This window comes from Cebidichthys violaceus, unplaced genomic scaffold (assembly GCF_023349555.1).
Source record: "Cebidichthys violaceus isolate CVI_PGR_0920_01 unplaced genomic scaffold, fCebVio1.0.p SCAF_126, whole genome shotgun sequence".
NCBI lineage: Eukaryota > Metazoa > Chordata > Actinopteri > Perciformes > Stichaeidae > Cebidichthys > Cebidichthys violaceus.
Genome location: NW_027176292.1, coordinates 267,415 through 294,406, shown reverse-complemented (window position 1 = coordinate 294,406; position 26,992 = coordinate 267,415). Strand labels below are relative to the sequence as shown.

The window sequence follows — 26,992 nt, the reverse complement described above, 5'->3', positions numbered from 1 at the left end:
TCTCAGTTCAGCAGCTCTGTTTACTCTCCATCTCTCTCTCTCCTTCCTGGATTAGAGGAAGTCAGAGCTGAACTCAGGACAATCCAGAGGAATGCCTTGTGCCATTACCCTGTCCATCTATTAGAGCGATATCAAAATATACACTGATGTTTGAGACATCTCTTCTAGGTATTTCAGCATGAGCTGCAGTTGCGATGACTGGTAAGAAGAGTATAACTCATGGCCTTTGTTGTACTTTATTCTGGTTGTTCTGGAGTATTTAAACCAGTCTACATGCCACATCATGCTGTGTTTAAGGTGGCAAAAACCTGCCTGTACACATGATTCATTCATTCATTTACGCTCAACAGTAAACAGACAGTGAAAGGTATTTTGGCATCTCAGCTGTCATATTGAATTAATGCCAACTTTTGTAGGTGGGATATACTGTATTATCTTATATTAACAAGACTGATTATCTGTAGGTACCGAGACAATGCTGATGTTCAGCAGGTAATATGTCCAACATGTTAAACATTTTAGTTTAGCATGTTAGCATGCTGAACATTGCTAATTTGCCATGAACACAAATACACCTGAGGCTGATGGGACTTAATTTTTGGAGGTATTTGGGTAACATTTCAACATTTGTATTGTTATTAAAAATCATCCTGGGGGTAACATGGATGTGTGCACCTAATTTTGTACCAGTCATTTTTAATAATAGCTGTTTAGACATTTACCAAAAAAACAAAAATGCCATCGCCAAAGTCATTAGGGCTCCTCATCTGGGGACCATGAATGCATGTACAACATTTCAAAGAAATCCCTTGAAAAGTTGTAGAGATATGACGTTCCTCGAGCTACAAAGATTTCAAATTATGGACGTACTTTTAAAACCTATAGTCCACATGGTTTCACTGGGTTTCATCACACTCCTCTTTGCTCATCATTAAAATAGTACAAGTTAAAATAGTGCAAATACCTCAGCAGAGACTTCTCTCCGTAGCTGAACTCTTATTTAGCAGTGGATAAGATGACATCTTTTATCATGTAAAGCAAGCTGCAGAGTGGAGAAGGATTTCCATAAGAGCTGCTCTCCCCTTTTCTGCTCCACTGCTGCTGCTGCTGCTGCTGCTGCTGCTGCCTACTCACTCAGTCAGCTATAGGAGGCTCCTCCAGCAAAAGCACTCAAATGTGCTCACTGGAAGTGCCAGGGGCTGGACAACTGTTCTCTGTAGCCATTATTAGCCCTATCATTGTGGTCTGCCATTGTCACAGTGGACCTATTTTAGTCAGTTCAATCCGACGTCTTTTCCTTTTGCTCTCTTTTGCAGTGTCTGGTGTCCGTGGGTTTGGACTCTAAAAACACAATCTGCGTGTGGGACTGGAGGAGAGGGAAGGTTTTGGCAGCCGCTCCCGGTCATACAGACAGGGTAAACGCTTTCTTCCTCCCCTGTCTCCGTCACAAGCTCAGTATCGACCGCCTCAATTAAGCTGTAGATGCAGGATGAGAATGCCTTCCCAAAAGGGGACGTAAACAAGTTAGGCCTGATTGATTGTGAGCTTTCCAGAGCTCGTCTGAGAGGGTGCACAGCTAATGAAAAGGAATTTAAAAAAAGATGAAATACAAGCAGCTGTTGTTTTCTAATTCAATCCCACACGTATTACAACGCAGCCTTTGCAAACACGCACACACACTTTATTTATATCTTTTTTTGTCAGGTTTAAATTTGAATAGAATTGACCTAAATGAACATCACATTAAAGAGTGACACGAAGGATCAACATGCTGCACGATAATATGCGTAATGTGATGTCGTGGTGTTTGTCTAACAATATTTAATGCACTGTATGTTTTTTTCGCCCCACAGATTTTTGACATATCGTGGGATTTGTACCAGCCGAGCAAGCTTGTAAGCTGCGGTGTCAAACACATCAAGGTACAGACACTTCCGGGTCATTCCACACCGTGCAGATTACAGCCGCCTCTTGAGAGCCGGAGATCCTGTGCCTCATTTGCATAATATTTAAAAACAGGATTTTTAGGAGGTCTGATGAATCCGGTGGCTCCGCGCCTTCTCTGCTTTATCGCCGTGACCATATCAAAGCCTTAAAATAGATGTATGCAAATTCACTTTATGGTTATAAGGCACTTAACATAAGTAGGACAGGCAATGACTCACAGTCTCTTCCCTCAAATTTGTCGTGATCTGCACTGCAGAGAAGGAAAACGCTTTCTTTCTGTGGGGGAACCATGAGACTGCTTCTCCGCTTTTCCTCGTTCATCTTTTTAAAAACACTCTACCGCGCAAACTGTTGCTGCGCTTGCTTCCCCTCCCGGGCCTATCTCTATCACTTCTTTTTTTTTTTCACAGAAGAGTGGCGGTCGTAAATCTTTAATGAGTTCATGCGGGGCGTCTTCGCCAAGCCTTCCCTCGGGATGTAGTAGTGTTCCTTGAGCGGCGTTGGCCGTCAGGAAATGACCAGGAGTCCAGAGCCACAGAGCGGAATCATTTACAAAAACATTAGGGAGATAGCGAATCACGCTCGGATCGGGACCACTAGCCCCCGTGAGGCGGAACACGGCGCCACTTGATGCAGTTGGGAGGTTTAGCCTACTGTACGTGTTTCCCTCTGTGGTGCAGAATGTCGCCGATGACGCCCCTCATCTCAATCCAGCTTGACTTGCCTCCTCTCGTAGTAATTCCACCCTGAACTCTTCGTCCACCGCCGTGGCACAGAAACCCCCTTCGGCCGCTGCACCCCCCCCCCCCACCCCCCCCTCAGTCCACGTTGAATCCTCCAGTATTGCCACTCCCCCCCCCCCCCCACCCCTTCTGGTTTCCTGATGCCAGGGCAATCCAGCAATTGTCCCACATAATTCCCCAGCCTTCGCCCTGCGGACCATGTGACATCTGCTCGCCGGCCCTGTGCTTCGCTCAGCGATTATAGCACTCAGAGCACCCAGGAGATTTAGTCCCAGTAATCCACTCACTAGCAGGCTGAGGAGCACACAACCTCTTGTGACGGGGACCACGGTTGTAGCTCCTCCTACCTAATTATACAGTCATTTGTGTTTTGATTCGTTCAAGACAAATCAGACCTTAGCGTGGCCCTCTTCAGCCCACACACACACACACACACACAGAAACACCACACCTACCTAATCACCTGCCCTCTACCTGGCTAGTTGCTGATTTAAAAGCTGCTTACAGGACCGTCCCGCCGGCATTGCATGACGCAGCCCTGTGGCTTCCAACCTTTTGGGCTTCTGACTCCTTAAAACGAAGCTATTATCTCGTCATCATCAGCTGCATTCCTTACCTTTTTTTTCCCTCGAGGTCAAAGTCTTGTTGTCGTTGTTCTGACAAAAAATACAATGTAAACCTGATGTTGCCACAGATGTGAGCTTGATTTCGGCCCCATGTGGACGAATGACAGCAGCTTTGAGGAAAATCAGCTTCCAGCAACACTGACACCCGGCCATCTTGTTTTCCTTACAGTGAGCTGCCAAAAAATTGACCTCTGTTAGCGTAGCATTTAGCGCTCTGACACCATTCAGGGCAGGGTCACTGTACTCTGACATTGTGATACCGATATTATGAGTGAGATCAGAGCGGGATGATGCGGTCGCGGGTGACTTACAACCCTCTCTGCATTAATTGCATTTCAAAGATTAAACTTGTAGCGATGGTGGAGGTAACTGAGCTAATGAAATAGCACTAATCCTGAGGTTAAGAGGAGCAACTTCCACTACACCAGAGGGGTTCTCTGGAGGGCGTTTAAGAAATAAAAAGTGCTATTCAGAGAAAGCAATGTTGTTAGGCAGGTCTTGATTTCAATACAAAGCAACCCCATTTTTCGAGCACATTTCCACCTCTCTGTGCCCTCCCTCTGGGCTTTCCACCGCTGCTCACGGCCTCGCCGTAAACCCCCTCAGCATCTCTCGTCTCCTCTTAGTAGTTCAATAGCGAAGGGATTAGCTGCCGCCCCGTGTCTCGCTGCCTTATCAGCTGCGGCCAGGGAGGGCTGTGCAGTCACGCCCCACCTCAGCCAACCCTTCCACATACCCAGCCCTTGACACACTTCACCCTCCATATACGCCACCTCAGATTACTCGCACACCTGTGATCTTTACTACTTCGACCCCCTCACGTGGCTCGCGCGCATGCAAATACTCAGTTCGGGATTAGGAAAGACCTGTCCCGACGAGGTGCGTACAAGCGTCAGATGTTTGATTGCAGCGCCGTATCCGAGGCGGTGATGCCCGTCTCTGATAATCGATCCCTCCTGTTGGCACACGGCAGCCCTATCAGTCAGGAGGAGAGTTGTTAGTGAGGGTGTGACAGGCTGTCGCTGTTGAGGAGCTCATTTGTTCGTTGTGTAACCATCTATCAAGCACCACCTACAATTTCTGCATTTTCTTTAGCAGAATCATCCTGGTTCAAGGTCATTTTAGTTTTGTTTCTTGCGATGAACCAGATGACAGGTATTGTGCAGGAGCATTTTCAATAGCTGCTGCTTGACGGCGGTTGAGTTTGTCCCGGTATTTCACGTGCCGACAGCCGCGTCTCGGCACGAGAGACGCCCTCCTCGAGCTTCCTCGCTGTGATCTCGTCTCCATGCAGACAGAGCGTCTCTCGTTCACTCTCTCCTCCTCCTTTTCGATGGATTTAGCCCTTAGACGAGGCCGTGTCAGTGCATCCCAATGACCTTGTTCATAAATAATGAGTCATGCGTGTGTCTGTGTCTGTGCCTGTGTGCATGCTGATCGGGTGCTTACAACACTGACCCCCAGCAAGACTCCCCAGTATCACATGAAGAGGAGGGGAAGCGTTCAAATTTGACTTTGCTTTCCTTCAAGGTCTCTGTGGATGTGCGTGTGTTTTTAATGAAGTTGCTCTGCGTGCGGCTGTCGAGCAATACATGACTTGATTGTTTTAATTCTTTTGTATTCCATAATTGTCCATTTGGATTTTTTTCATGGCAGGATTACAGGGAGGGGGGATTATTAGCCACCATACTCTCTCACTCTTTCTGTTTGTGTTTGCAGTTTTGGAGCTTATGCGGTAATGCTCTCACACCCAAACGTGGTGTTTTTGGCAAAACGGGGGATCTCCAAACCATCCTCTGCCTCGCCTGCGCCAAGGACGAGGTCACATATTCAGGTGCCTTGAACGGCGACATCTACGTGTGGAAAGGGATCAATCTGATGAGGACGGTGCAAGGAGCTCATGGGGTGAGTTGTGTGTGTGTGTGTGTGCTACACAAAAGACTCACAGTAAATCTGGTAAACTTCACCACGGTCAAAGCCACGCACGCTGGCTTCATTTGATTCTGCTCGGTAGAAAAGGATCAGCCTTTTGCTCCGCAGGATTAAATGATATCTATGGGATCAACAGCTGGGTGAGGGGATGGGTGGATGGGGGAGGGGATTATAACTACAGTACATGTTCATTGCTGCTTTTTGTACCACCAAATGTCTCACTGAGGGTTTAACAATGTGCCTCCCTGTGTAGACGGAGAGTTTTTAGCCAAAGGAGGTCGTCAGTAGAGCTCTTCAGTAAAATGAAATAAAGATACCTACCGTTACCTAGTTGTGGGAATATCTTGAGGCCACAGTAGCAGGTTTTGTAATTGTGAAAGCCTTGTTAAACGAATGCCCGGCTGAGCAGCAGCACTGTGCGTTCTGTAGCTGGGGCTGCTTCTGTCATTGCTTATTTACTGTGCAGATCCTCACTGACAGCCTGTCATTTCCTCCAGTCAGGGATTTTCAGCATGAACGTCTGCGAAGAGGGCTTTGCCACCGGGGGCCGAGACGGCTGCGTCCGGCTGTGGGATCTCAACTTCAAACCAATTACTGTCATTGACCTCAGGGAAACAGACCAAGGGTATAAAGGTGATGTCAAGCTGCCTCACTTTTCCTTTAATCTGAGCACAGAAAGGTTGCAGGCCAAACTGTGGGCTCCTGAGGCACCGGGAGAATTGTGTAATTCTAAAAAAAAAAAAAAAAACCTTTCCTATCTCCTTACTAACATTTTCCTTCTTGTTTTCTATTTTCTCCATCTCTTGTATTTGTAATCTTGGACCTAACAGTAGCTAGAGGTGAAAATAGCAGAGGTGGGTAATTTGATTGCAGACAGAGTTAATAACCAGGTCGGAACAGATGTCATGTTCACATATGTATAGGGCACATGCTTCCTCCATCCTCTTCCGGCAGTATAACCCAGAGTCAGCTGGCAGATTAGCTTGACAACATGTGCTGTCATTGTATTTTCCTGTTAAATCTCCAGTCCTAGGTAGTCTGCAGATGGCTATTTACACCTTCTGTCTTTATTATCCCTGTCGTGTTATCTTATAATTAGTGTGTCAACATTTGCAAACGTCTGCTTTTACGTTAATGTGCTTTTGTCCATTTTTCTTTTCACGATTTTTGAGTGCATGTGTGTGTGTGTTTTTGACAGGGCTGTCTGTGCGCAGCGTGTGCTGGCGGGGAGATCACATCCTGGTGGGCACGCAAGACAGTGAGATCTTCGAGGTGGTGGTCCACGACCGCACCAAGCCCTTCCTCATCATGCAGGGTCACTGTGAGGGCGAGCTGTGGGCTCTAGCTGTCCACCCCACCAAGCCTCTGGCCATGACGGGAAGTGACGATCGATCGGTCAGGTGAAGCTGCTTGTCACGTTACGACGGCGTTCAAATAACTGGATTTCTGCTAATCAGTATCTAAATCACAATTTGAGGAACGTTCACTTGCTCTAGAATCTAAAAGACAGTCACACTTTCCTTGATAGCTTTCTGATGAGCTATTCCTGGCCCAAGAGTGTGGCCCCAATTCATTTTAATCTCCTTTTTTTTAAATCTCTTTGTTAACTACAATCTACAACAATGAAGCAGTTGTAACTGTCAGTATGCAGTAAAAAAATACATCACAGGACAGAGACCGCACGCATCCCCGCCACGGTTGTTTGACTATGTAATCCCATCACTGCTTTGCCTCTTCATTTGTCCTACTTCTGTGTTGTCTGAAGGATATGGAGCCTTATAGATCATGCACTGATAGCTCGCTGTAACATGGAGGAGCCAATCCGCTGTGCAGCCGTGAGCACTGATGGCATTCACCTTGCGCTGGGAATGAAGGATGGCTCCTTCACCGTTCTCAGAGTCAGGTGGGTAAAAATTCAAAGGCCAATTTTGATCCTCTGAGACGGTTGCTATGATGAAGAGCTTCACCATTTTTGTGTCCATTTTAGCTCCTCATTCGTACTACATGTCTCTGCTTCCCTCCAGAGACATGACAGAGGTGGTCCACATCAAGGACAGGAAGGAAGCCATCCACGAGTTGAAGTATTCCGCCGATGGGGCCCACTTGGCTGTTGGCTCTAATGATAATTCAGTGGACATCTATGGTGTGGTGCAGAGGTACAAGAAAGTGGGCGAGTGCGTCGGCTCCAACAGCTTCATCACGCACATGGACTGGTCCACGGACAGCAAGTACCTGCAGATCAACGACGGCAGTGGCAGGAGGCTCTTCTACAGGATGCCAAGTAAATTAAAGCTATTCGAATCGTGTTGGACGTCAAATACTGGCAACTGAAAAGCCCCAAAAAGTTACTTTGATGCGATGCGGTCACAGGGCTTCTTTGTGAGATCAAATGTTTCTGTCTCCTGTTGAGGTGGGAAGGAGGTGACCAACAGGGAAGAGCTGAAGCTGGTGCAGTGGGCGTCATGGACGTGTGTGCTGGGCCCAGAGGTTAACGGAATATGGCCCAAGTACTCAGACATCAATGACATTAACTCTGTGGACGCCAACTTCAACAATCAAGTCTTAGTAACAGCTGACGACTACGGATTAGTCAAACTTTTACGATATCCATGTGTAAAAAAAGGTAAAAAAAAGACCCAATTGTTTAATTTTTTAGGAAAAGTTAAGTTCTGATATTATTATCTGCTGTGTTACTGATATGTTTCCCCTTGATTTTAGGTGCAAAATTTAAAAAGTATTTAGGTCATTCAGCCCACATAACCAACGCCAGATGGTCACATGACTACCAGTGGGTCATAACTATTGGTGGTGCTGATCACTCAGTGTTCCAGTGGAAGTTTGTTCCTGAAAGGAAGTCTAAAGAGGCCGTGCATATAGCGCCGCAAGGTAAGACGATGCCCTTGATAAGTTAATGTGTTTTAACAAAAAAGAGGATTTACATTTTACCTTCTGATCAATCCAATTAGGAATATTACAGTTTTACATTTGAATGTATGGAGACCAGTGACTTGCATTACTGATATTACTCATTTCACAAAATCAGCGGCTCCTGCCAACAAAACACTATCAAATTAGGCTGAGTGGGGAACACTGATGGAAAGTTTGACGTCTACTTTAACTTCACCGGGACTTGAGGAAATATGCCTACCAACACTGCTATAGCTCACTTATTGACACATACACAAACAGAAATATGGAAATGACAAGTGTGACACTTTGGACTGAGCCTGGTTAGCTGTTTCCTCTTACTTCCAGTCTGTGTAGGCTAAGCTATAGGTTTGGCTAAACATCTCTCAGATTGAGCTCCGTACTTAAAGGAATAGTTTGACAATATTGGGAAATACAGTCATTTTCTTGCCAAAAGTCAGATGAGAAGACTGATGTCATGTAAAAAAATGAAGCTCTTTAGCAGCTGGTTATCAACAAAGACTGGAAATAGAGGTAAACAATGTAAAATCAGCCTACCAGCACCTAAAGCTCACTAATTAGTGTTAATCGTTACATCTTGTGTGTTTATTCCAGTTCCTCCCATAAAATAGTCTCCATTCTTTATGCTAAGCTAACCAGCTGTTGGCTGCAGCCACATATTTATCTCACAGACATGAGGAGTGGGATCAATCTTCTCATGCAACTCTTTAAAACGTCAAACTATTCCTTTTATATCCCCCCCCCCCCCTGTTTCTTAGTTACATTTTAGGGGTTGTATGAATGGCTGGTTGTTACATAACGTACTATACTGCTAAACCACCAGAGAGCAATGCACTAGATCGTTCCCTGCCTGTACTTTTTGCTCATGAACTACCAGTCCTATAAAGCTCTCCAATGGAACAGTCATCACATTAATGAAGACTTAATTCAATAAAAGTGAATGAAGCTAGGACAGTATAATTGCATTGTCATTCCCAAGTCTTTTTTTTTTTCAGAGACAGAGCGCAGCTGTGCTTTCTGAAATTAAAGCACATACTAACTGCTTTTCCTTTTAATTTTCCTAATGGATCTTGTGAGTAGCCGCCCTTAGCTGCCAGTTCTGCTTATTGCCTTGTCTTGGCACGGCTTTACTCCGCTGCATCAGCATTTTCACATATTTGTCTTGAGCGATGTCGCTGTGAAGCACGACTGCCTGATAAATAGGAGATGTCACAGGATTATTACGTGATTGACCCTCACTTCTACTGAAACAGGACGCAGGTAGTTGTCACGCTGCGCGCGGCGGGATATAAGGATTTTTTTTTAAAAAACGAGGCGTGATGCAACCTTGTTTGTGCCTGCAGAGACCTTGGCAGACTCTAACAGTGAGGAGTCGGACTCTGATCAGTCAGACGTACCCGAGATGGACTCAGAAATCGAGCAGGAGACTCAGCTTACGTATCGACGACAGGTTTGTGATTATACCAAACATGTTCCCCTTTTGAACAGGGCTCCCCGAAAGTCGTATTTGTTATTAAACAGACATTTTTGTCCAGGTTTATAAGGAAGATCTACCTCAGCTCAAAGAGCAGTGCAAAGAGAAGCATCGAGCGACGGCCATGAAGAAGAAAGAGCGACCACCGGGGAGTGGGGTGAAGCTGCACTTCATTCATGGGTAGGTTTTGCTGTGTAGCATCCTAACAGATGCACTCTGGAGAGGCTGATATTGTAAGATGAGTCAGCAGGACATCTCCCTTTTCAATGAAGCCCTTCATATTGTCTTTTTTTTTCTCATTTTGTTTTGTTTGCAGCTACAGGGGTTATGATTGCAGAAGCAACCTGTTCTACACCCAGACCGGGGAGATAGTCTACCATGTAGCTGCCATTGGGGTTGTGTACAACAGACAGCAGAACACCCAACGTTTCTACATGGGCCATGATGACGACATCCTCTGTCTGGCTATCCACCCCCTCAAGGACTTTGTAGCAACAGGCCAAGTAGCTGCCACCACTTCTGACCATAAAATATTCGACATTTTAAGCGGATCGTGTACATACTTTGGATGCTGTTGTTTTATCCAGGTCGGCAGAGATTCCTCCATCCACATATGGGACACAGAAACGTTGAAACCCATGTCTGTGTTGAGGGGTTTCCACCAGCTCGGAGTGTGCGCTCTGGACTTTTCCGGTAACTCAATGATGTTTTTCTCTGACTTCTTTTAGTTTCTTCTATCCAGACAGATTTCGACATAATATGCTTTTTATTTTTTTTTTCCCCTGCAAATTCTTCCAGATATCCTGCTTTCACAGGGGAGCAAAAAAAACAAAAACCTCTCTCTCACACAATAAAGAAATGGAAAAAATTCACAAGACACCCACTTTACAAGCAACCCTGAAAGAAAAGAACAAAATTCTGCTGTCTTTTAGTCTCGGCAGTCTGACGGCATCAAGGTAGAGCTGTTCATCCCGCTTCCCTTAATTGGCCCTAGACAGAGCCAGCGTGGTGATCTGTGTGTCGGTGTCAGTGAATCACCTGCCGTAGATCAAACCCTTTGGGCTGCTTTCATGTTTCTAGGAAGAGCCAAACTTCACTGAACCAAAGCAGGAGCTGGCTCTGTATGTGCTGTACTCAATGGTTTTGGATTTCCCTCCGCAGCGGATGGCAAACGGCTGGCCTCGGTGGGCCTGGACGACAATCACACCATTGTGCTGTGGGACTGGAGGAAGGGGGAGAAGCTCTCTGCCATGCGGTTAGTACAGCTAAAAGTACAGTGTTTACACGGCTGCAGGTAAGCCTTTCAGCACGCAGCTTTTGCTGTCCCCCACATGAACAAACCTTCCTGTTAATTCCAAAGATTGTTTGAGTGCTCTTAGTTTGCATTTGGACATTTATGGATGAGGGTTAAATTGAAGCCACTTTGCCGTGCAGAGCTGACACCGTGATTGATGGTGAGGAAAGAAGAGGAATTACCTTTTAGATTACGAGGCGGCTCCGCTGCAACCAGAGTCCAAATTGTTAGAGTAGGAGTTTGCCCCCAAGGCCCCGTCTGCAGATCCATAATTAAAGAGAATTAATCTTCCATGGGCTCATGCTGGCAAATTTGGGGTGCTTCATATGTCAGATTTTACTTTGACAAGGAAACGATAGAAAGTCAAATGGGTTGCAAAAACAATCGAGTAATAAAAAAGATAAATGAAAAGTAGTACGCACATCCTACGAGTTTGTCCTAATGGATGAAACAAATTGTACCATAACGATATAAAGCTCTGCATCTTTAGAAGTACATCAAATATAAAGGAAGACTTACTTCAGGAGTGTCCATGGCAACATAATCCTGAGCTCAGATGTGACAGACTTCCTTCACCGCCGGAGACAAGGATGCAAATGATCGCTGTGCGCATAGGATGTGAACGATACATGCGACCAGATATGAGGCACACACACCAGGCGAGACGATTACCTCACCAGACCTGAATTGAGGCAAAGCATGAGAGGTGTTAATTTGCTCAGAACGTACGATTTTCAATTTCACATCATTTCAGATCAAATGATATAACCTGGAAACCAGAAGTATATAACTGGAAAACATCCGCATCCTAAAATACCTTTGCTTTTGCTTTGTTGCTTGTCCTTCTTGATGTTCATATTTAGTCTCTACTCCACTGGAATTGCCCCTGGCTAGTTTGCAGCAATGAATTGCCGGGTTGCTCTCCTGCGTGTTGTGTGCCAGACTCTCTCGCTGCAGCTCAGGGACAGCTTGGAGCTGCACTAGTGTCCTTCGCGGACCCTGGTGGGCAATGCAGTGAGGCTGGGGGGAGAAGGAAAAGAGGCCTGATGGAGCCTATAGCTTGTGCACCGCCAGCGTCTAGCCTTCAGCTGGGAGAGGAGGAGTGGGTGTTAGAGCAAAGGGCGACGATTAGAGAACTTAAAAGTGTCAGGTATAATCCATCGCCTAGGCAGGACCAATGACTCATCTTCACTTAGGTTGCCGCGTGGTACAGTCTATACAAGCGTGTGAATGCCTCAAAAAAATGTATAAATGTAATGTTTTTCCTAAGTGCATTTTTTTTTTTGTGATTTTCAGGGGAAGCAAGGACAAGATATTCGTCGTCAAAATAAATCCCTACCTACCTGACAAGCTCATTACGGCTGGTGTGAAACACATGAAGTTTTGGCATAAGGCTGGTAAGACTCCTGGTGTTTTTGTTGTTGAGCAGAGACTCTAACGAGCACAACGCTGGCCTTTAGCTGTGACACGTCTTACTGTGAGTTCCTCTTTCAGGTGGCGGTCTAATTGGACGCAAGGGGAACATGGGGAAGACGGAGACGATGATGTGCGCCGTTTACGGCTGGTCGGAGGAGATGGTGTTTTCCGGCACGTGCACGGGGGACATTTGCATCTGGAGGGACATGTTCCTGATGAAGACTGTCAAGGCGCACGACGGCCCTGTTTTCAGCGTGCACGCTCTAGAGAAGGTACCGCAAGGAAAAAGGGCTTTTACACTGATCAGTTTTTACAGAATAAAGTCAATTCTGTCTGTCTCGCTTTTTGTCCCGCCGTCTCTTTTTATATAAGGTATAAATGTTCATCTAGTTGGATATCATTGCAGCTTTAAATGTGCAGAAATGTATTGTCCGTGTAGGGATTTGTGACCGGAGGAAAGGATGGTATAGTTGCTCTGTGGGACGACACTTTCGAGAGATGCCTCAAGACCTACGCCATCAAGCGAGCGGTCCTAGCTCCAGGCTCTAAAGGTAATCAAGTCATCCTGTTCTCAGCTGTCCTCTACTCTCCTTGGATCATTTGTTCTAGTTACAGAGATGAAACACAGCCCATCCAATGCAAAACATGCAATGCTTTTAGCTGAGATGAAGATTGCCTCCTGGTTCACGCTAAGGTCTCTTGTCATTCATTGACTCTTCAGGGTTGCTCTTGGAGGACAACCCCTCCATACGTGCCATATCTCTGGGCCATGGCCACATCCTGGTGGGGACCAAGAACGGAGAGATCTTGGAGGTGGACAAGAGTGGCCCCATCACTCTGCTGGTCCAGGTAAGATACTGATAAGAACAACCACAAAAGCTGTGACAACTCTAATGATATACAGCCCATCTACCTGATCCCACACGGTGTATTTATGGGAAAGCCACCTGTAGTTTTTCTGCAGTATGATGAGCTGAGGGTATCTAAGGCGACTTTTTTTCTTCGTTAGTAAACCTACCAGCTTTGCCCTTCAGTCCGATTATAACATTACAAGCATTATAGCTACTGAGAAGCACAGAGGAGGTGGCTGTAAAGGGCGATGAATTATTGCCGCCTAATGGGAGATTTTTAATCTAGTTAAGTGGTCCTGCAGCGTCTCCGAGTCTCCCCTGATACAGGCAGACGGAGCGAATGCTATTGATTGCCCTTTTCAAATGCTTTAAATTCACAAGCGCATTGTGATGGATGGGATCAATTGAGAGAATAAAAGGTTGTCCTCAGTCAGCTGTTGTAACAGACTGACTATGTAAGTATCCTGTGGAATATCGTAGAGAATTATGTATGTGGTGAATTGAGTAAGCCACTGCTGGTGATGTTGCTACTGTTCATATATCACCCAAAATGTTTTTTGTTTGTTTTTTACGGTTGTTTTGTTATCCTCATTATCATGAGGAGGCAGCATAATTAAATCATCATTACACCTCTGATCTAGAGATCTACTTTGATGTTGGTTAGTTGTGAAAAAGCTTGACGTCCATAAGATCTGTCAATAACAGTTTTTTTCATCGTGGATTCGCTCCTGTGTGCGTCCTGCATGTGTACTATATGGCTCATTATTTTATAGGATGAGCAGTTGATTTCCATTTGTTTAGCAGGTTAGGTTGTTGGCTTTTGGAGTCGGGGAGATATGAGTTCATGCCATCACGCCTCCTTCCAACACTTGTATCATTGGTAGCTGCTAGTTAAGCGTCTAGTTGTAACTCCTCCTTTCTTCTTTTTAAGTTTGACCAAATACAGTCCAATATTGTTCAGGTTGCATTAAAAGAGTGAAAAAAGAAACACTCACCGGTATCGATGTCCTCTCTTGATATTGCCATTCATTCCTGTAACTTGATGCCAAATGTCCCACTTGAAACAATCCAACGATGTCGTCATCCAAACTCCTTAGAGATGGTTCTTCATTTTTGTTGTGAGCCTGTGGTCCATTACCGATGGCTGCAATGTGTTCTTGACGCGCATACCGTTGCTTAATTTGCTGTGTTAGTACTTATTGTTTTGTGCCGTTTAATTGTGTTAGTCTTTGCGTTGAGAACAATTACATCTCCAGCGGTCCAAACACACTGAGACTACGCACCTGTGTCTACTTATCACTTGATTGTGAGGCGTGACACATTGCCAACGTGTTGGCTGTCCCCTTGTGGGACAACTAACATGCAAAAACACACATATTGGCTACAACACTGACATTGGAATCTATTTTTTTTTAACTGATATAGCAGTCATGTAAGTAAAGTTAAGGAGGGAAATCAGTACACAGGGATAAGCAAAAAAAGAAACAAAATACAATATTAATGTTAAGTACATTCTTTGTCTTTTTCTTTCATTACCCAAGAATAAGTTGACTATCGACACATTCAATATTTCTCCTGTTGTATGTGTTTGCAGGGTCACATGGAAGGTGAAGTTTGGGGCCTGGCCACTCATCCCCATCTCCCTCTCTGCGCCACCGTCAGCGATGATAAAACCCTGCGCATATGGGACCTTTCACCCAGCCACTGCATGCTGGCTGTGCGCAAGCTCAGAAAAGGTGAGTCACCGCTCAAAACACTAACAGACGAGTCTGTTTTCTGACAGCGTGTGCGCTGGCTCTAGAGGCTTCAACAAGCGCGTTGTCCTCCACAGGCGGCCGCTGCTGCTGCTTCTCCCCTGACGGCAAAGCTTTGGCGGTGGGCCTGAACGACGGCAGCTTCCTCATTGTGAACGCAGACACCCTGGAGGACCTGGTGTCCTTCCACCACCGCAAGGACATCATCTCCGATATCAGATTCTCTCCAGGTCTGACGCTCACCTCCGCATTTTCTTCACCTTGACAAAACTCCCGTTACATCCTGTCTGAGAAGTAAAGATGCCTCTGAAGTCTGTGTGCCCTTCAAAGCGTCTTAGTGTGTGTGGGATGCAGAAGTTCAGCAGGTATACATATTTCCCTTCCGCCGTAAGTGAGGGGAGAGATTGCTGCGGGCCTGACCCACATTAATGGCTTTCTGTAAAAAAAAAAAAAAAAAGGCCAGATAGAGAGGCAGCAAAAGAGGAATGAGAAAGCGTTTTGGGCAGACAAAGTGAGACCGAGAAACTAAACTCTTTCCCTTGACACTTAACCTTCGTCCGCGATGCAAGATCTCCTGTTTGTCAACCCAACACCCACGAGTCCCTGAGAGCCTCTACTGCTTAAAAGTCGCTTTATAAAGCAGTGTAATTATTTATTGTATTATTTATATTCAGACTTAGGCACATGAGCTAAATGCTATAGTTGTAGAAATCTTAAAGTCGGGCCAAAGAGACCGACTGTCTGAAACTCATCCCTCTTGTGTTTGCTCAGGTGCTGGGAAGTACCTTGCAGTCGCATCAGGGGACACTTTTGTGGATATTTACAACGTAATGAGCAGCAAACGGGTTGGGGTGTGCAAAGGATGCCTCAACTACATTACCCATCTGGACTGGGACAAGAGAGGTGAACACGCGTCCTTAAACACTCAGTAAACGCTTGTTAACGACTGCTAGCGATCGAATCATGGGTTCAAAATGTCTCTGTTAAAAAAAAAATCACGGCCCACTTTCATTCACAGGGAAATTACTCCAAGTCAACACCGGTGCTAAGGAGCAGTTTTTCTTTGAGGCTCCTCGTGGAAAGAGGCAGACCATCCCGGCTACAGAGGTAAGCAGGGAGAGAAGGCACAGGAGCGACCTCTGGTTCTGCCCAAATGTTCCCTTCAGGATCAGAGGAGGCTCGAGGAAGAAGCATTTGCACGGCCCCACTTTTCACCAGCATCATTGCGGTAGTGTTCAGGCTCCCCATAATACGGCGTGACATTCAGACACCTTGCGAGGCACACAGCGGAGGGGAGCGTTAAGAAAATAAGGGTCACGGATGATAGATGCTGCTAGAATCGAGTCTCTCGCTGGACCGATGTCCTCTCCTATACCTTTGCTCGTTTGTCTCACCTCCTCATGATGCATTCGCTTTCCTCTTTCCCTCCCACGCATTTCGCTCTTCTCTTGCACACTCGATCACAGGATGATTATCGACTGGCTGAGACAGCGGTTGGCTCTTCCTTCCTTCCTTGCTTCCTTCCCTCCCTCCTACCTTTTGAAGGAATACTTTGACATTTTGTTGAAGCTCATCTGTAGGTGGTTTAAAATGCAGCGGCCCATCTTCTAATAAAGACAAAGACAGAGCAATTTATTTCAGGCTCTTTGTGGTGACGCTCCAGAGTACATTTCTGATTTGTTGTTTTATTTTGTTGCCTTTGTGTTTCTTGCTATCTTGCCTGTTGACAGTTAAGGATTATATTGTCAGGCGCTTTTACAAAGAGCTGTATAGATTAATCTTCCGCTGCCGACTCACTTGGCTCAGGTGGAGAAGATTGACTGGAGCACGTGGACGTGTGTCCTGGGCACGTCCGTTGAGGGCATCTGGCCTTTGATCAACGAGGTCACCGAGGTGACAGCCGCCTGCCTTAGTAACGACAGGAAGGTCCTAGCAACGGGAGATGACTTGGGATACGTCAAGCTCTTCAGATACCCTGTCAAGGTAAGACACAGTGCACGATTCCTCGCATTAACTGGGTTGAGCGCCTCGTGACCTACGGCGTAGGTTTATGCAAATTTGATGTAGATTTCCGCGTTAATGTCAGTGAGTGTTACATAAATGTTGTCCCTCTTCCCCAGGGGAAGTATGCAAAGTTCAAACGCTACGTGGCCCACAGCACACATGTTACCAATGTGCGATGGACCCACGACGACAGCCTCTTGGTGACAGTCGGCGGGGGCGACACGTGTCTCATGATCTGGGCCCACGAGCTCGAGGGCCACCGGGAATTCAAACAGTGCGACAGCGAGGAGTCGGACATCGAGAGTGAGGATGATGGAGGTGAGGGACGAGCTTCCTTTTTTGAGGGTTTTTAATTCATCGAATGTCTCCGGCGCTGAAATCTGCGTCACTCCTGTCCGTCGCCAGGTTACGACAGCGATGTGACGAGGGAGAACGAGATCAACTACACCATCAAGGCCTTATCCACCAACATGCGACCCATGACGGGCGTGAAACCCCACTTGCAGCTCAAAGAGCCCTCGGTGGACGAAAGGTATCTGTCATTGAAGCTGCGGCGAAGCTTTGCAGGTGGTCAGAGGGATGCTCCTGCGCAGTCAGACAATACCTTTTAGGAACAGGAAAGGTCATAGTGTGCAGAATAAAGGCTTCTGCATCAAGACGAAGCCAAACCTGCCTTCTTCAGTCAACATATCTTTTCTTTTCCTGCGTGAAATTCCTGCCCTGTCCCTGCCCTTTTGAAATAACTCAGCCTTTTCTGCTCTTCTTCTTTCCTTTAATGGCTGTCCATCTGTCATTATCCTGCTTCGTTCTTTAATTCTACTTGAAGACAAGGGGTGGTCAGGTAAGCTCTAGTGTTCATGTATGTTGATTTTGGACAAAAGATGAAGCAGAGGGCGCAGCATGTATAAATACAGAGAAACACCTTATCTCACTAAATCGTGTCAAGACTCAAGACAGTGTCAAGAATGATCTTTCACTTCTTGAAGCTTGATGTAAAAAGTCGCCTCTGTACAAATTCAGCAGTTTTAGTGATTCACTTTTCAGTGTTTGATGCTCTTTTGGGTGTTAGTTCACTTGTTAATGAGCTGCTGTTCTGACAGGCGCGACAAATTGGGCTAACAATTAAGTTAGAGCTTGAATTGAATTGACTTTAATCATTTTTAGTTGTCAGCAGAACACTTTTTAAATCTGAATGTTTTTGATAGTCAGTGACTCGGAGGAAAAGCCATATATTAACTTCATCAAACCAGAAGGAATATTAGAAAAGTACACATCTTTAGAATATTTTAGAGTGTTTTTAAGGAAATATATTGTTTGTTCGTCTGGTCCTGAACAGCGCTTACAAGCATTATCATATTTCCCATCATTACAATCCATCTTTAAGTGTGTCTCAGACTTTGGTGTGCTCATTGATTTCCAGATTAGTTTTTTTTTTTTTTTTTTTTTTGACAACGATGCAAGCATCCTCGCAGTTGTCATGGAAATGGACTTTAGTTGTCATGGTTACACTACGTCTCGCTGACTCCCGTGTTTTACGTCCTCGGTGGCTGTTTTGTTTCGTCATGTGTGTCCGCCAGGCAGCACTGAACGACTGTAAGAAACCCTTTATTTCTAATTCTAAACTTTCTCTTTGTTGTCGCTGCCGTGAAGAGGGTCAAGGTAAGCTGCTTATTAGTACACACTCAGCCTCATGCAGATGTTTGTAGATTAAATATGAAGCCACTGGTGTCTTTCCACTCCCTGCCTTGACTGTAGAAGAAGGTCACGGTAATAGTTTGTCCTTACAGTCTTTGCATTATCAATAGTTCTTTCATGTAAATATGCACAATAAAAGTATGAGCGTATAAGAGTGAAACTGTATTTTGCAGACCCTTATCCTAGCATATATGTATATATACATATATATATATATATATATATATATATATATATATATATATATATATGTATATATGTATATTATATATTTGAATCATTGCATTGACTGAGAGCCTAAAGATGTGTGGTTGATAACAGACAAAGCTCCAGTTATGTCATATTTTCTTCTTTTTTTCCCATAATGGATGATTCTCAGTCCCCTCATTCAAACAATAGTCCTTTCACTGCTTCACTGGCAAAACAAACTCTGTTCCACTTGTGATACAAGAAGCCTTGACATTAAAAAAAAAAAAATGTCACCTGTTTTTTAAAAAAGATAATCCCACCTCAAGAATTGTAGCTCTTTTTCCTTTGAGATAAAACTTCACCTATTTTTGTGCACATGTGAGTAGATGTTCATATAATGTTTTTGCATAATAGTCAGAGTAGCAGTGTGTTGTTATTGTCGTCGTCATTGTCATGATCATCAGCAGCTCTGCAGAAGCCGCCCCCCCCCCCTCTTATCCCAGCCGTCTGTTTCAGGCCTCCTGTCAGCAGAGCGCTGCCACAGCCGGAGAAGCTGCAGACCAACAACGTCGGCAAAAAGAAGAGACCCATTGAGGTAAGACAGACCTCACATCCTTACCAAAGCAGATGGGGGGAGCCTAATGTAAACAGAAGGAGTCTTGTCTTTGTCAGCAAAATATTCAAAATGTTGGTTTTTGAACGTGATCTCCTGAAGACGCTGCGGTGCTCGCGCTCTGTCCAGACAGACGATGCTGTAATTGAGCAGCGACGCACTCCTTCAGCCAGCGGCTGGCTCTGAACATCTTCGTTGTCATGGCGTTGACCCTTCTGACTTTTTTCTGACTTCCCCCGCAGGACCTGGTGTTGGAGCTGGTGTTTGGTTACCGTGGCAATGACTGCCGCAATAACGTGCACTACCTGAACGAGGGGGCGGACATCATCTACCACACGGCCTCGGTTGGCATCGTACTCAACCTGACGACCTGTGAGTAGACGGGCTGGAAGAGCCGCTGACAGTGTTACTAATCGCTACCTGTAAAGCAAACATTCATTTCATTTTGTATCCGTGTGTCTGTGTGTGTGTGTGTGTGTGTGTGTTTGCTTACAGCCTGCCAAAGTTTCTACGCAGAACACAGTGACGACATTTTGTGCCTGACAATCAATCAACATCCCAAATTTCCCAACGTGGTGGCAACTGGCCAAGTAGGTATGTTTGTGAGAAGTTGACCTCCTGTGTCACCAGCCGCCTCATTTCTCTCCCCTGTATCCCGTGTTGTGCTTTGTGCAGGGTGGGGGGGAGGGGGGGGGGGTATTCTACATGGCAGACAGCCACCCCCCTCTCCTACAAGTTTATCTGTGCTGTAGAGCCACATGTATGCTTAGATGGATGGTTGTGAGATGGTCACGCGTGCTGCGTTACTCACGGACAGACACATAAACAGGAATTGGCAGATACTGAATTACATGGATTTTTAATGGCATGACATTTTCTACACTTTTATATTTGTAATGATTTTCTTTAAATTACCTACATATTAAAAAAATAAGTTGTTGTCAATAGTAGAAAAGCACAATGGCTCAGAAAGTCACAAAACAAAACAATTAATCTGAATTTTGTGTCTTCTTTTCAGGTGATACTGGTGACATGTCAGGTAAGGACAATTAGGAAAGTTGGTGTTAAAAACTATTAGAATCTAGTTTCAACTCATTATATTCTATATATACGTTAACGCCATCTAGTGGCCACTTGATTTGTGTTGGAACGTTTGGAAGCATTTTTGCTTTGTTGTAGATTCTTTCACATTATCGTCTAAAAAAGTAAGAAATATTCTGTAGAGTATATAAAAAGCTACGAAAGCATATGTCTAAACTCTAGCGTATACCTTTTAAGTTTTAGGGTTTTGTTAAATTAGAATATAGAATTTGTAGAAACACAAGAATTCATTATTTTGGTAAAGGATTTACACGTGAAACAATAAAGAAGTGCATTAATAGAAGTTCATTTTAGATCAACAGTTCTCCTTCTCTGTCCCCTCAGCCACGTCTCCATCTATACATGTGTGGGACGCCATGACCAAGCAGACGCTGTCGGTGCTGCGTTGCTTCCACTCCGGTGGGGTTTGCTCCGTCAGCTTTAGTGCCACAGGAAAACTCCTGCTGTCTGTGGGCCTGGACCCCGAACACACCGTCACCATCTGGAAATGGCAGGAAGGTAAAACCATCCCTCATTCTGGGGATTGGAACGTCCGACCACAAATCAGAGATAATGCTTTCATTGCTCACCGTTTTGTTTTTTAGGTGCCAAAATTGCCAGCCGGGTGGGTCACACCCAGAGGATCTTTGTGGCTGAATTCCGTCCAGACTCTGACACACTTTTTGTGTCTGTGGGGATCAAGCATGTGCGTTTCTGGACGTTAGCTGGTCGAGCTTTGCTCAGCAAAAAAGGTGTGCTGAGTTCCATAGAGGATGCCCGGATGCAGACCATGCTGTCTGTAGCATTTGGAGCTGTAAGTGTCTTCCAACCAAATATTCACATAAAATCGTTTAAATGTACTAAATTTGACTCTACTAATATTTAAAGCTCATCTGATCCCAAACTGTCTACTTCAATGTGCTGTGAATTGTTCTTGCATTGCCCGCTCTGCTCTCTTAGGCCACTAGATTAGTGCAGATTTGTTTTCTTTTCAGAATAACTTGACATTTACAGGTACCATAAGTGGGGATGTGTGTGTGTGGAAGGAACACATTCTAGTGAGAATTGTGGCCAAAGCTCATACGGGCCCCGTGTTCACCATGTACACCACACTGAGAGACGGCCTCATCGTCACCGGAGGCAAGGAAAGACCGTGAGTGCCGCTCTGTTACATGAATACATCATATTACGTATCAGTGAGCTCACACCGTGTAGCAGGGTTGGATGGATGGATGGATGGATGGATGAAATGCACGTATGTGTTCCTCCACAGCTCAAAAGAGGGAGGTGCTCTGAAGCTCTGGGACCAGGAGCTGAAACGCTGCAGAGCGTTTCGATTAGAAACCGGACAGGTCATAGACTGTGTTCGCTCCGTGTGCAGAGGAAAGGTAGGTCGCGCGTAACATCGCACTCTATAAAAGGATCCAGCGAATTGCAAATTTCATCATGTGTATTTTGTGTCAGGGTAAAATCCTGGTGGGGACCAGGAATGCAGAGATCATTGAAGTAGGGGAGAAGAATGCAGCGTGCAACATCTTGGTGAACGGACACATGGACGGACCGATCTGGGGCTTGGGCACCCATCCCTCCCGGGACGTCTTCCTGTCTGCGGCAGAGGACGGCACCGTTCGTCTGTGGGACATCCCGGAGAAGGTCAGCCATGTTTCCTCAATCCCCTCAGAACCATCTCAATTCTTCCCAATACTTTGGTGCTTCTATCATATGAGATGTTGCTTTTATCAAGGGGAAATTAAGATGGTTTGTTCCTCGTTCGCAAAATGACACTGCTAACAAGAATGTGATGATGTTGCATGGCCTTGCGGGGAAACAGAAGATGCTGAATAAGGTGAACCTGGGCCACCCGGCGCGCACCATCAGCTACAGTCCCGAAGGAGACATGGTGGCCATCGGCATGAAGAACGGAGAGTTCATCATCCTGCTGGTGGCCTCGCTCAAAATCTGGGGCAAGAAAAGAGACCGGCGCTCTCCTATTCAGGATATTAGGTAATGAAAGAAGAGTACGGCACTTTGCACGAGGTACGGTTGAGTTCAAGGGGAAGGCGATCCAGAAAATCTCTGAAATCTAAGACGGAAATATTAAAAAGCCTTTAAAGAGGCAACATGTTTCGACCACCATAGGTCTTCCTCAGGAAATGTCACACTAACACATTTTCTTTGGCGACTGAAATGGGTCAAAGCTACTCCACACACTTCAGAGTAAATCCGACAGAACAGACACACTTGTGAAACGCTGCACGTCTTTCTAACAGGTTCAGTCCAAATTCTCGCTACCTGGCCGTAGGCTCTACCGAGAGCGCCGTCGACTTCTACGACCTGACACTCGGACCGCAGCTGAACCGCATCAACTGCTGCAGGGACATCCCCAGCTTCGTGATGCAGATGGACTTTTCGGCTGACGGCGCTTACGTCCAGGTATAGACCGCGAGAGGGTTCGTCAAACTCTGCAGTGGCAGGGCATGTTTGTCTCACGCGCCAGCTGGCTGGCTGCATGATCCCTCACCTGCTGTGTCTCAAACCAGATATCCACCGGTGCTTATAAACGGCTCGTGTACGAGGTGCCATCTGGGAAGCAGGTCACAGAGCAGTCCCATATCGACAGGATCACCTGGGCCACCTGGACGAGGTGAGAGTCCCGGTGTTAAGGCCGACACATGCATGTTGGAAAGGTAATGGCCAAATATATAACTGCTCTCTCTCTCTCTCTCTCTCTCTCTCTCTCTCTCTCTCTCTCTCTCTCTCTGTATGCAGTGTCCTTGGGGACGAGGTCATAGGCATCTGGTCCCGCAACACTGACAAAGCAGACGTCACTTGTGCCTGTGTGTCCCACTCGGGCCTTAACATCGTCACAGGCGATGACTTTGGAATGGTGAAGCTCTTTGACTTTCCATGTCCAGAGAAGTTTGTAAGTATGATTGCATAATAGTATTATTCCTGTTTGGGATTTATTACGATGTCAATATTTACCCCATGACATCTGTCTGATGATGAAAGTAAAACATGTCTCTGCACCTTTCAGAGATACGCTGAAATCATGAAGCCACTGTGTGCGGAATTGTCTCACGTTTACTGTAGTCTGAAAGACGCCACCTGGATGACATGTCTGTGATCTGTTTTTCAGGCCAAACACAAACGCTTTCTGGGCCATTCTGCTCACTTGACTAATGTACGCTTCACGAATGGAGACCGCTTCGTCGTTAGTGCCGGTGGAGATGACAGGAGGTATGACTGAGGCTCCAAATAACAACGTAGTTTACAAATGAAATCACAATCGAATATTAAGCGATGCATCCTTTCCTTTTATGTCCTTTCTAGCCTCTTTGTGTGGAGGTGTGTCCATGCCCCTCATTGAGGATCACACCTGGACCAACCCTGCCTCAGAAAGTCTCCCTAAAAGGATGCATGGAGGAGGAGGAGGAGGAGGAGGAGGAGGAGGAGGACAGACGTGGCAGCTTGTAAATGAGTGGTGATCTGACTTACTGCCTCAAAACTAGGTGCATGCATATGTGAAAGGCTCATTTTCATCACAGCATCAGTCCTGATTGTGAACACAGGCGGAGGGCATACAGCCCTGCTCTCACGACATCACGTCATCCTTAAAAAAAAAGAGAGACATCTCTCTAATAATACAAAATAATAATAATTTGTTTTTTTTAAAGAATGAGTGTATCTGTGTACATGTCGAAAAATGGACGTTTTGCCACTTGGTAGGCCTATGAAATTGTGTCACTGACAATGCCATTTTTTTGAAAACATGTAGCAAACTGAATTAGCCTTAATCTGAGTGTTTAATTTATAAGGGTTTGGATTCTTTTTGTATTAGTTGGTTTTACTTTTTGGATCATGTAGTCAGTTGTTTGTTCTATTTTTTTTTTTACTGGTGATTCCAAATCCTGTGGCCTTCCTTCTGAATGTAACATCCACTGTTATGTTCTGGATGTCAGCATGCCAAAGCATACTATGCACTGTACACCTGACCTGGTCACTGTGTTACCCTGACGGTTCATTTATGGTTTGTTTATGTGGTTGTGTTGTTGACCGGTTGACCTCAAAGCTCCCTCGGCAGTGTTCCCCTCATGACAAGTTAACAACGTGCTCATACTTGTTTGAGGATGTGTTTGTGGTAAGTGGGTGTGCATGGCTTACTGGAAGACAATCTGTCTCAACCAAATTCCTCAGAAGAAAAAAAAAGAAAAAAAAAAAAAGAACAGCTGCAAATTGATGTTTCAATACACGGCTGCAATTCTTTCTCACTTTTCAGTGTGCTGCTATGACGTATTACTGTCGCATTTTCATGAATACGAACGGTGTGACTTTTTTCAACGGTAGGTTAATGTTTTGTGTTATCGGATATATTGCTTAAATGGAATGTTTTATCAAGAGAAAATATGAAAAGTGCAAAAAATATTTTGCTCCTTGTATTAAGACTAACTATACAAAAAAAAAAATTGTTGCTGCATATTTTGATTTACATTATACCAGTGTACATATCATTTGTATATATTCTTTTTGTATATTTTTTGTGAGATGTTTCTTAAATTCCACTTTAATAAAAAAGGCAACCATGACTTTGAGCGATATGTTTTCACTGACAGTGGTGTAATGAATCCAATTAATAACGCTTTCAATCAGTACGAATAACCTTTTATCAGTTATCAATAAACAGAGACATCTCCTGGGTTCCCTTTCATCACTCTAATGTAATAACGAAAGTGCAATCAACTGCATAACACACAATTTGCATATAATACAAATTGAACAGGCTGAAGATATAAACATTTGAAATTCACTCAATTTTATTTTCAATGAAACAAATACAATATAGCTTAGCTCTCTGCAATCATAGATTTAGCCTATTTACATATTTTACACCCAGGGCAAATCTAAGCACTTGCAGACTCAAACGTGTCAATTGAGCTTTTTGTTTTGAATTGAATACGTGACGATTACAGCTGAATGCTGTGAACTCAGCTATCAACGAGCAACGACTGTCACTATCTGCAAAACAGCACAATTCAGTTCAATTGTTTCACACCTTCACCGGTAGTTAGGAAGCATTATGTTTAAAACGTGTCTTGTGGTATTTAATTGTATTTTGAACACAAACTGGTAAATCGGGGTATCACGTAACATTGACGCAGGGTCATAGTTTGACAGAGAAGGAGCTGCCGCAGGAGCAGCCGTGATCGGCTTGAGGATTCTTGAGCACGAGGAAGGTGGAGCGGATCAGCTCCTGGGTGAAGTCCACCGTGGCTCCTTTCACAAACTCCAGGCTGTCCTGGTCAACAATGATGCCCACTCCTCCCTGCTCAAACACTCTGATAGCAGGGCAGCGTGGACGCAGGAGGGATCAGAGATCATAGGAGACAATAAGGACACGATGAGACCGGTGTAAAACAACAACTACAAAGATAGGTTGGTGGCAGTTTACCTGTCATCTTCACTCCTGTTATTGTCAACAGAAAACTTGTACTGGAACCCGGAGCAGCCTCCTCCCTCCACATGTATTCTCAGATAATCGCCCTTCTCCATGATTTCCCCTAGTCTCTGTGTTAAAAGGGGGGGCAGGATCATGATGAATGAGATGCAAAGCAGAAAATAACAACTCAACACATTGACTGACACGGTGGCTACATGGCAATGCATGTTAGCATGGTCCATAATCACACATCAGATATCAACAATGTTGACAAATAACACTTCACTCATATTAATTCAATATTTGGATTTTCAGACATGACAGTGCGATGCTTAATCGTGGACATGTCACACCTTCACACATGACTCGGTGAGCTGCACTGTGTCGTCAGATGGCTCTGACCCCGATGCCTTCTGCTGGGTTGAGGCACTGCTGAAGCGATGGAGCCCCGTCGTGTAAAGGGGCAGGTGGTTTTGGGGAAGCCGGTGTAACTGTTGGCTCACATTGTGGTTGGACAAAAGAGTTGATGCCCTGCAAAAAACAAGAAAAAAGACGTTATGTTAAGACAGCAGTATAGCACTAGTAGCCTCGCTAGCTCTGGGGCTAGCTAGTTACTTAACAGTAGCGCTACAGGCTAGCTTGCTAACAACAACAATAACAAGAATTAAACACAGCTCTTTTTCTACCCATAGAGAGACTGTTTACAGAGTATGAACCCTACTGGTGTCTACGATATAAGACAAATAAGCGTTACCTAGCAAGGTTCAATACTTTTGACTTTGACGCAGTTATCATAGCTGCTCTCACGAATGACATCTTCCATAACAAATGTTGGTAGGTTACATCCCCCAGCCTACGACGAGGGGCAGATAGCAACTCGATTGGCTGAAATGATTGTCTATCAAATAGATACGCCCAGATTTGTACAATACGGTCGTTTGATTCGTCAGTTTAACTGCCAATCAAAAGAAGAAGAAAACAAGTTTCTGTATTGCGAGCTTTTCGATAC

General features: G+C 45.1%; 2 protein-coding genes across 6 annotated transcripts in view; one reads left to right on the top strand and one right to left on the bottom strand.

Moving 5' to 3' along the window:
* The window catches only part of eml5 (EMAP like 5), a 31,547-nt gene extending 6,406 nt beyond the window's left edge, over positions 1–25,141 (top strand). The window contains exons 3-44 of one of the 5 annotated variants that reach the window (XM_068706986.1): positions 1,317–1,415; positions 1,854–1,922; positions 5,036–5,221; positions 5,746–5,881; positions 6,447–6,648; positions 7,014–7,151; positions 7,273–7,529; positions 7,659–7,871; positions 7,967–8,134; positions 9,520–9,626; positions 9,712–9,830; positions 9,967–10,153; positions 10,238–10,343; positions 10,812–10,905; positions 12,241–12,341; positions 12,439–12,632; positions 12,800–12,911; positions 13,082–13,209; positions 14,806–14,947; positions 15,043–15,195; positions 15,737–15,868; positions 15,984–16,072; positions 16,772–16,948; positions 17,086–17,287; positions 17,375–17,501; positions 17,796–17,810; positions 18,620–18,628; positions 19,370–19,448; positions 19,709–19,838; positions 19,962–20,060; positions 20,485–20,505; positions 20,892–21,065; positions 21,152–21,360; positions 21,542–21,699; positions 21,820–21,934; positions 22,011–22,199; positions 22,378–22,550; positions 22,817–22,979; positions 23,087–23,190; positions 23,316–23,469; positions 23,686–23,786; positions 23,880–25,141. In XM_068706986.1, the coding sequence (XP_068563087.1) occupies positions 1,317–1,415; positions 1,854–1,922; positions 5,036–5,221; positions 5,746–5,881; positions 6,447–6,648; positions 7,014–7,151; positions 7,273–7,529; positions 7,659–7,871; positions 7,967–8,134; positions 9,520–9,626; positions 9,712–9,830; positions 9,967–10,153; positions 10,238–10,343; positions 10,812–10,905; positions 12,241–12,341; positions 12,439–12,632; positions 12,800–12,911; positions 13,082–13,209; positions 14,806–14,947; positions 15,043–15,195; positions 15,737–15,868; positions 15,984–16,072; positions 16,772–16,948; positions 17,086–17,287; positions 17,375–17,501; positions 17,796–17,810; positions 18,620–18,628; positions 19,370–19,448; positions 19,709–19,838; positions 19,962–20,060; positions 20,485–20,505; positions 20,892–21,065; positions 21,152–21,360; positions 21,542–21,699; positions 21,820–21,934; positions 22,011–22,199; positions 22,378–22,550; positions 22,817–22,979; positions 23,087–23,190; positions 23,316–23,469; positions 23,686–23,786; positions 23,880–23,916 (5,568 nt within the window). In that variant the 3' untranslated portion in view covers positions 23,917–25,141. Of the gene's footprint in view, positions 1–1,316; positions 1,416–1,853; positions 1,923–5,035; positions 5,222–5,745; positions 5,882–6,446; positions 6,649–7,013; positions 7,152–7,272; positions 7,530–7,658; positions 7,872–7,966; positions 8,135–9,519; positions 9,627–9,711; positions 9,831–9,966; positions 10,344–10,811; positions 10,906–12,240; positions 12,342–12,438; positions 12,633–12,799; positions 12,912–13,081; positions 13,210–14,805; positions 14,948–15,042; positions 15,196–15,736; positions 15,869–15,983; positions 16,073–16,771; positions 16,949–17,085; positions 17,288–17,374; positions 17,502–17,795; positions 17,811–18,619; positions 18,846–19,369; positions 19,449–19,708; positions 19,839–19,961; positions 20,061–20,484; positions 20,506–20,891; positions 21,066–21,151; positions 21,361–21,541; positions 21,700–21,819; positions 21,935–22,010; positions 22,200–22,377; positions 22,551–22,816; positions 22,980–23,086; positions 23,191–23,315; positions 23,470–23,685; positions 23,787–23,879 lie in introns of those variants that run through there. The other 4 variants (XM_068706983.1, XM_068706982.1, XM_068706984.1 and 1 more) reach the window with 4 other exon arrangements.
* Positions 25,142–25,338: 197 nt separating this feature from the next.
* On the bottom strand, positions 25,339–26,820 carry isca2 (iron-sulfur cluster assembly 2). The gene is made up of 4 exons (XM_068706987.1): positions 26,738–26,820; positions 26,337–26,514; positions 25,996–26,111; positions 25,339–25,882 (listed from the first exon to the last, which is right to left on the bottom strand). Exons 1-4 carry the CDS (start codon positions 26,797–26,799, stop codon positions 25,708–25,710), a joined length of 531 nt encoding a protein of 176 aa, XP_068563088.1. The 5' UTR covers positions 26,800–26,820; the 3' UTR covers positions 25,339–25,707.
* Between the last annotated feature and the right edge of the window lie 172 nt (positions 26,821–26,992).

What these genes read in the sequence shown, in the direction of transcription:
- isca2 (XM_068706987.1), bottom strand. Translation starts at nt 26,799, where the DNA reads ATGTCATTCGTGAGAGCAGCTATGATAACTGCGTCAAAGTCAAAAGTA. An exon ending in TCACCGAGTCATGTGTGAAG is followed by an intron (nt 26,112 to 26,336) that starts GTGTGACATGTC and finishes CTTTTAACACAG; the next exon opens with AGACTAGGGGAAATCATGGA. An exon ending in AACAGGAGTGAAGATGACAG is followed by an intron (nt 25,883 to 25,995) that starts GTAAACTGCCAC and finishes CCCTGCTATCAG; the next exon opens with AGTGTTTGAGCAGGGAGGAG.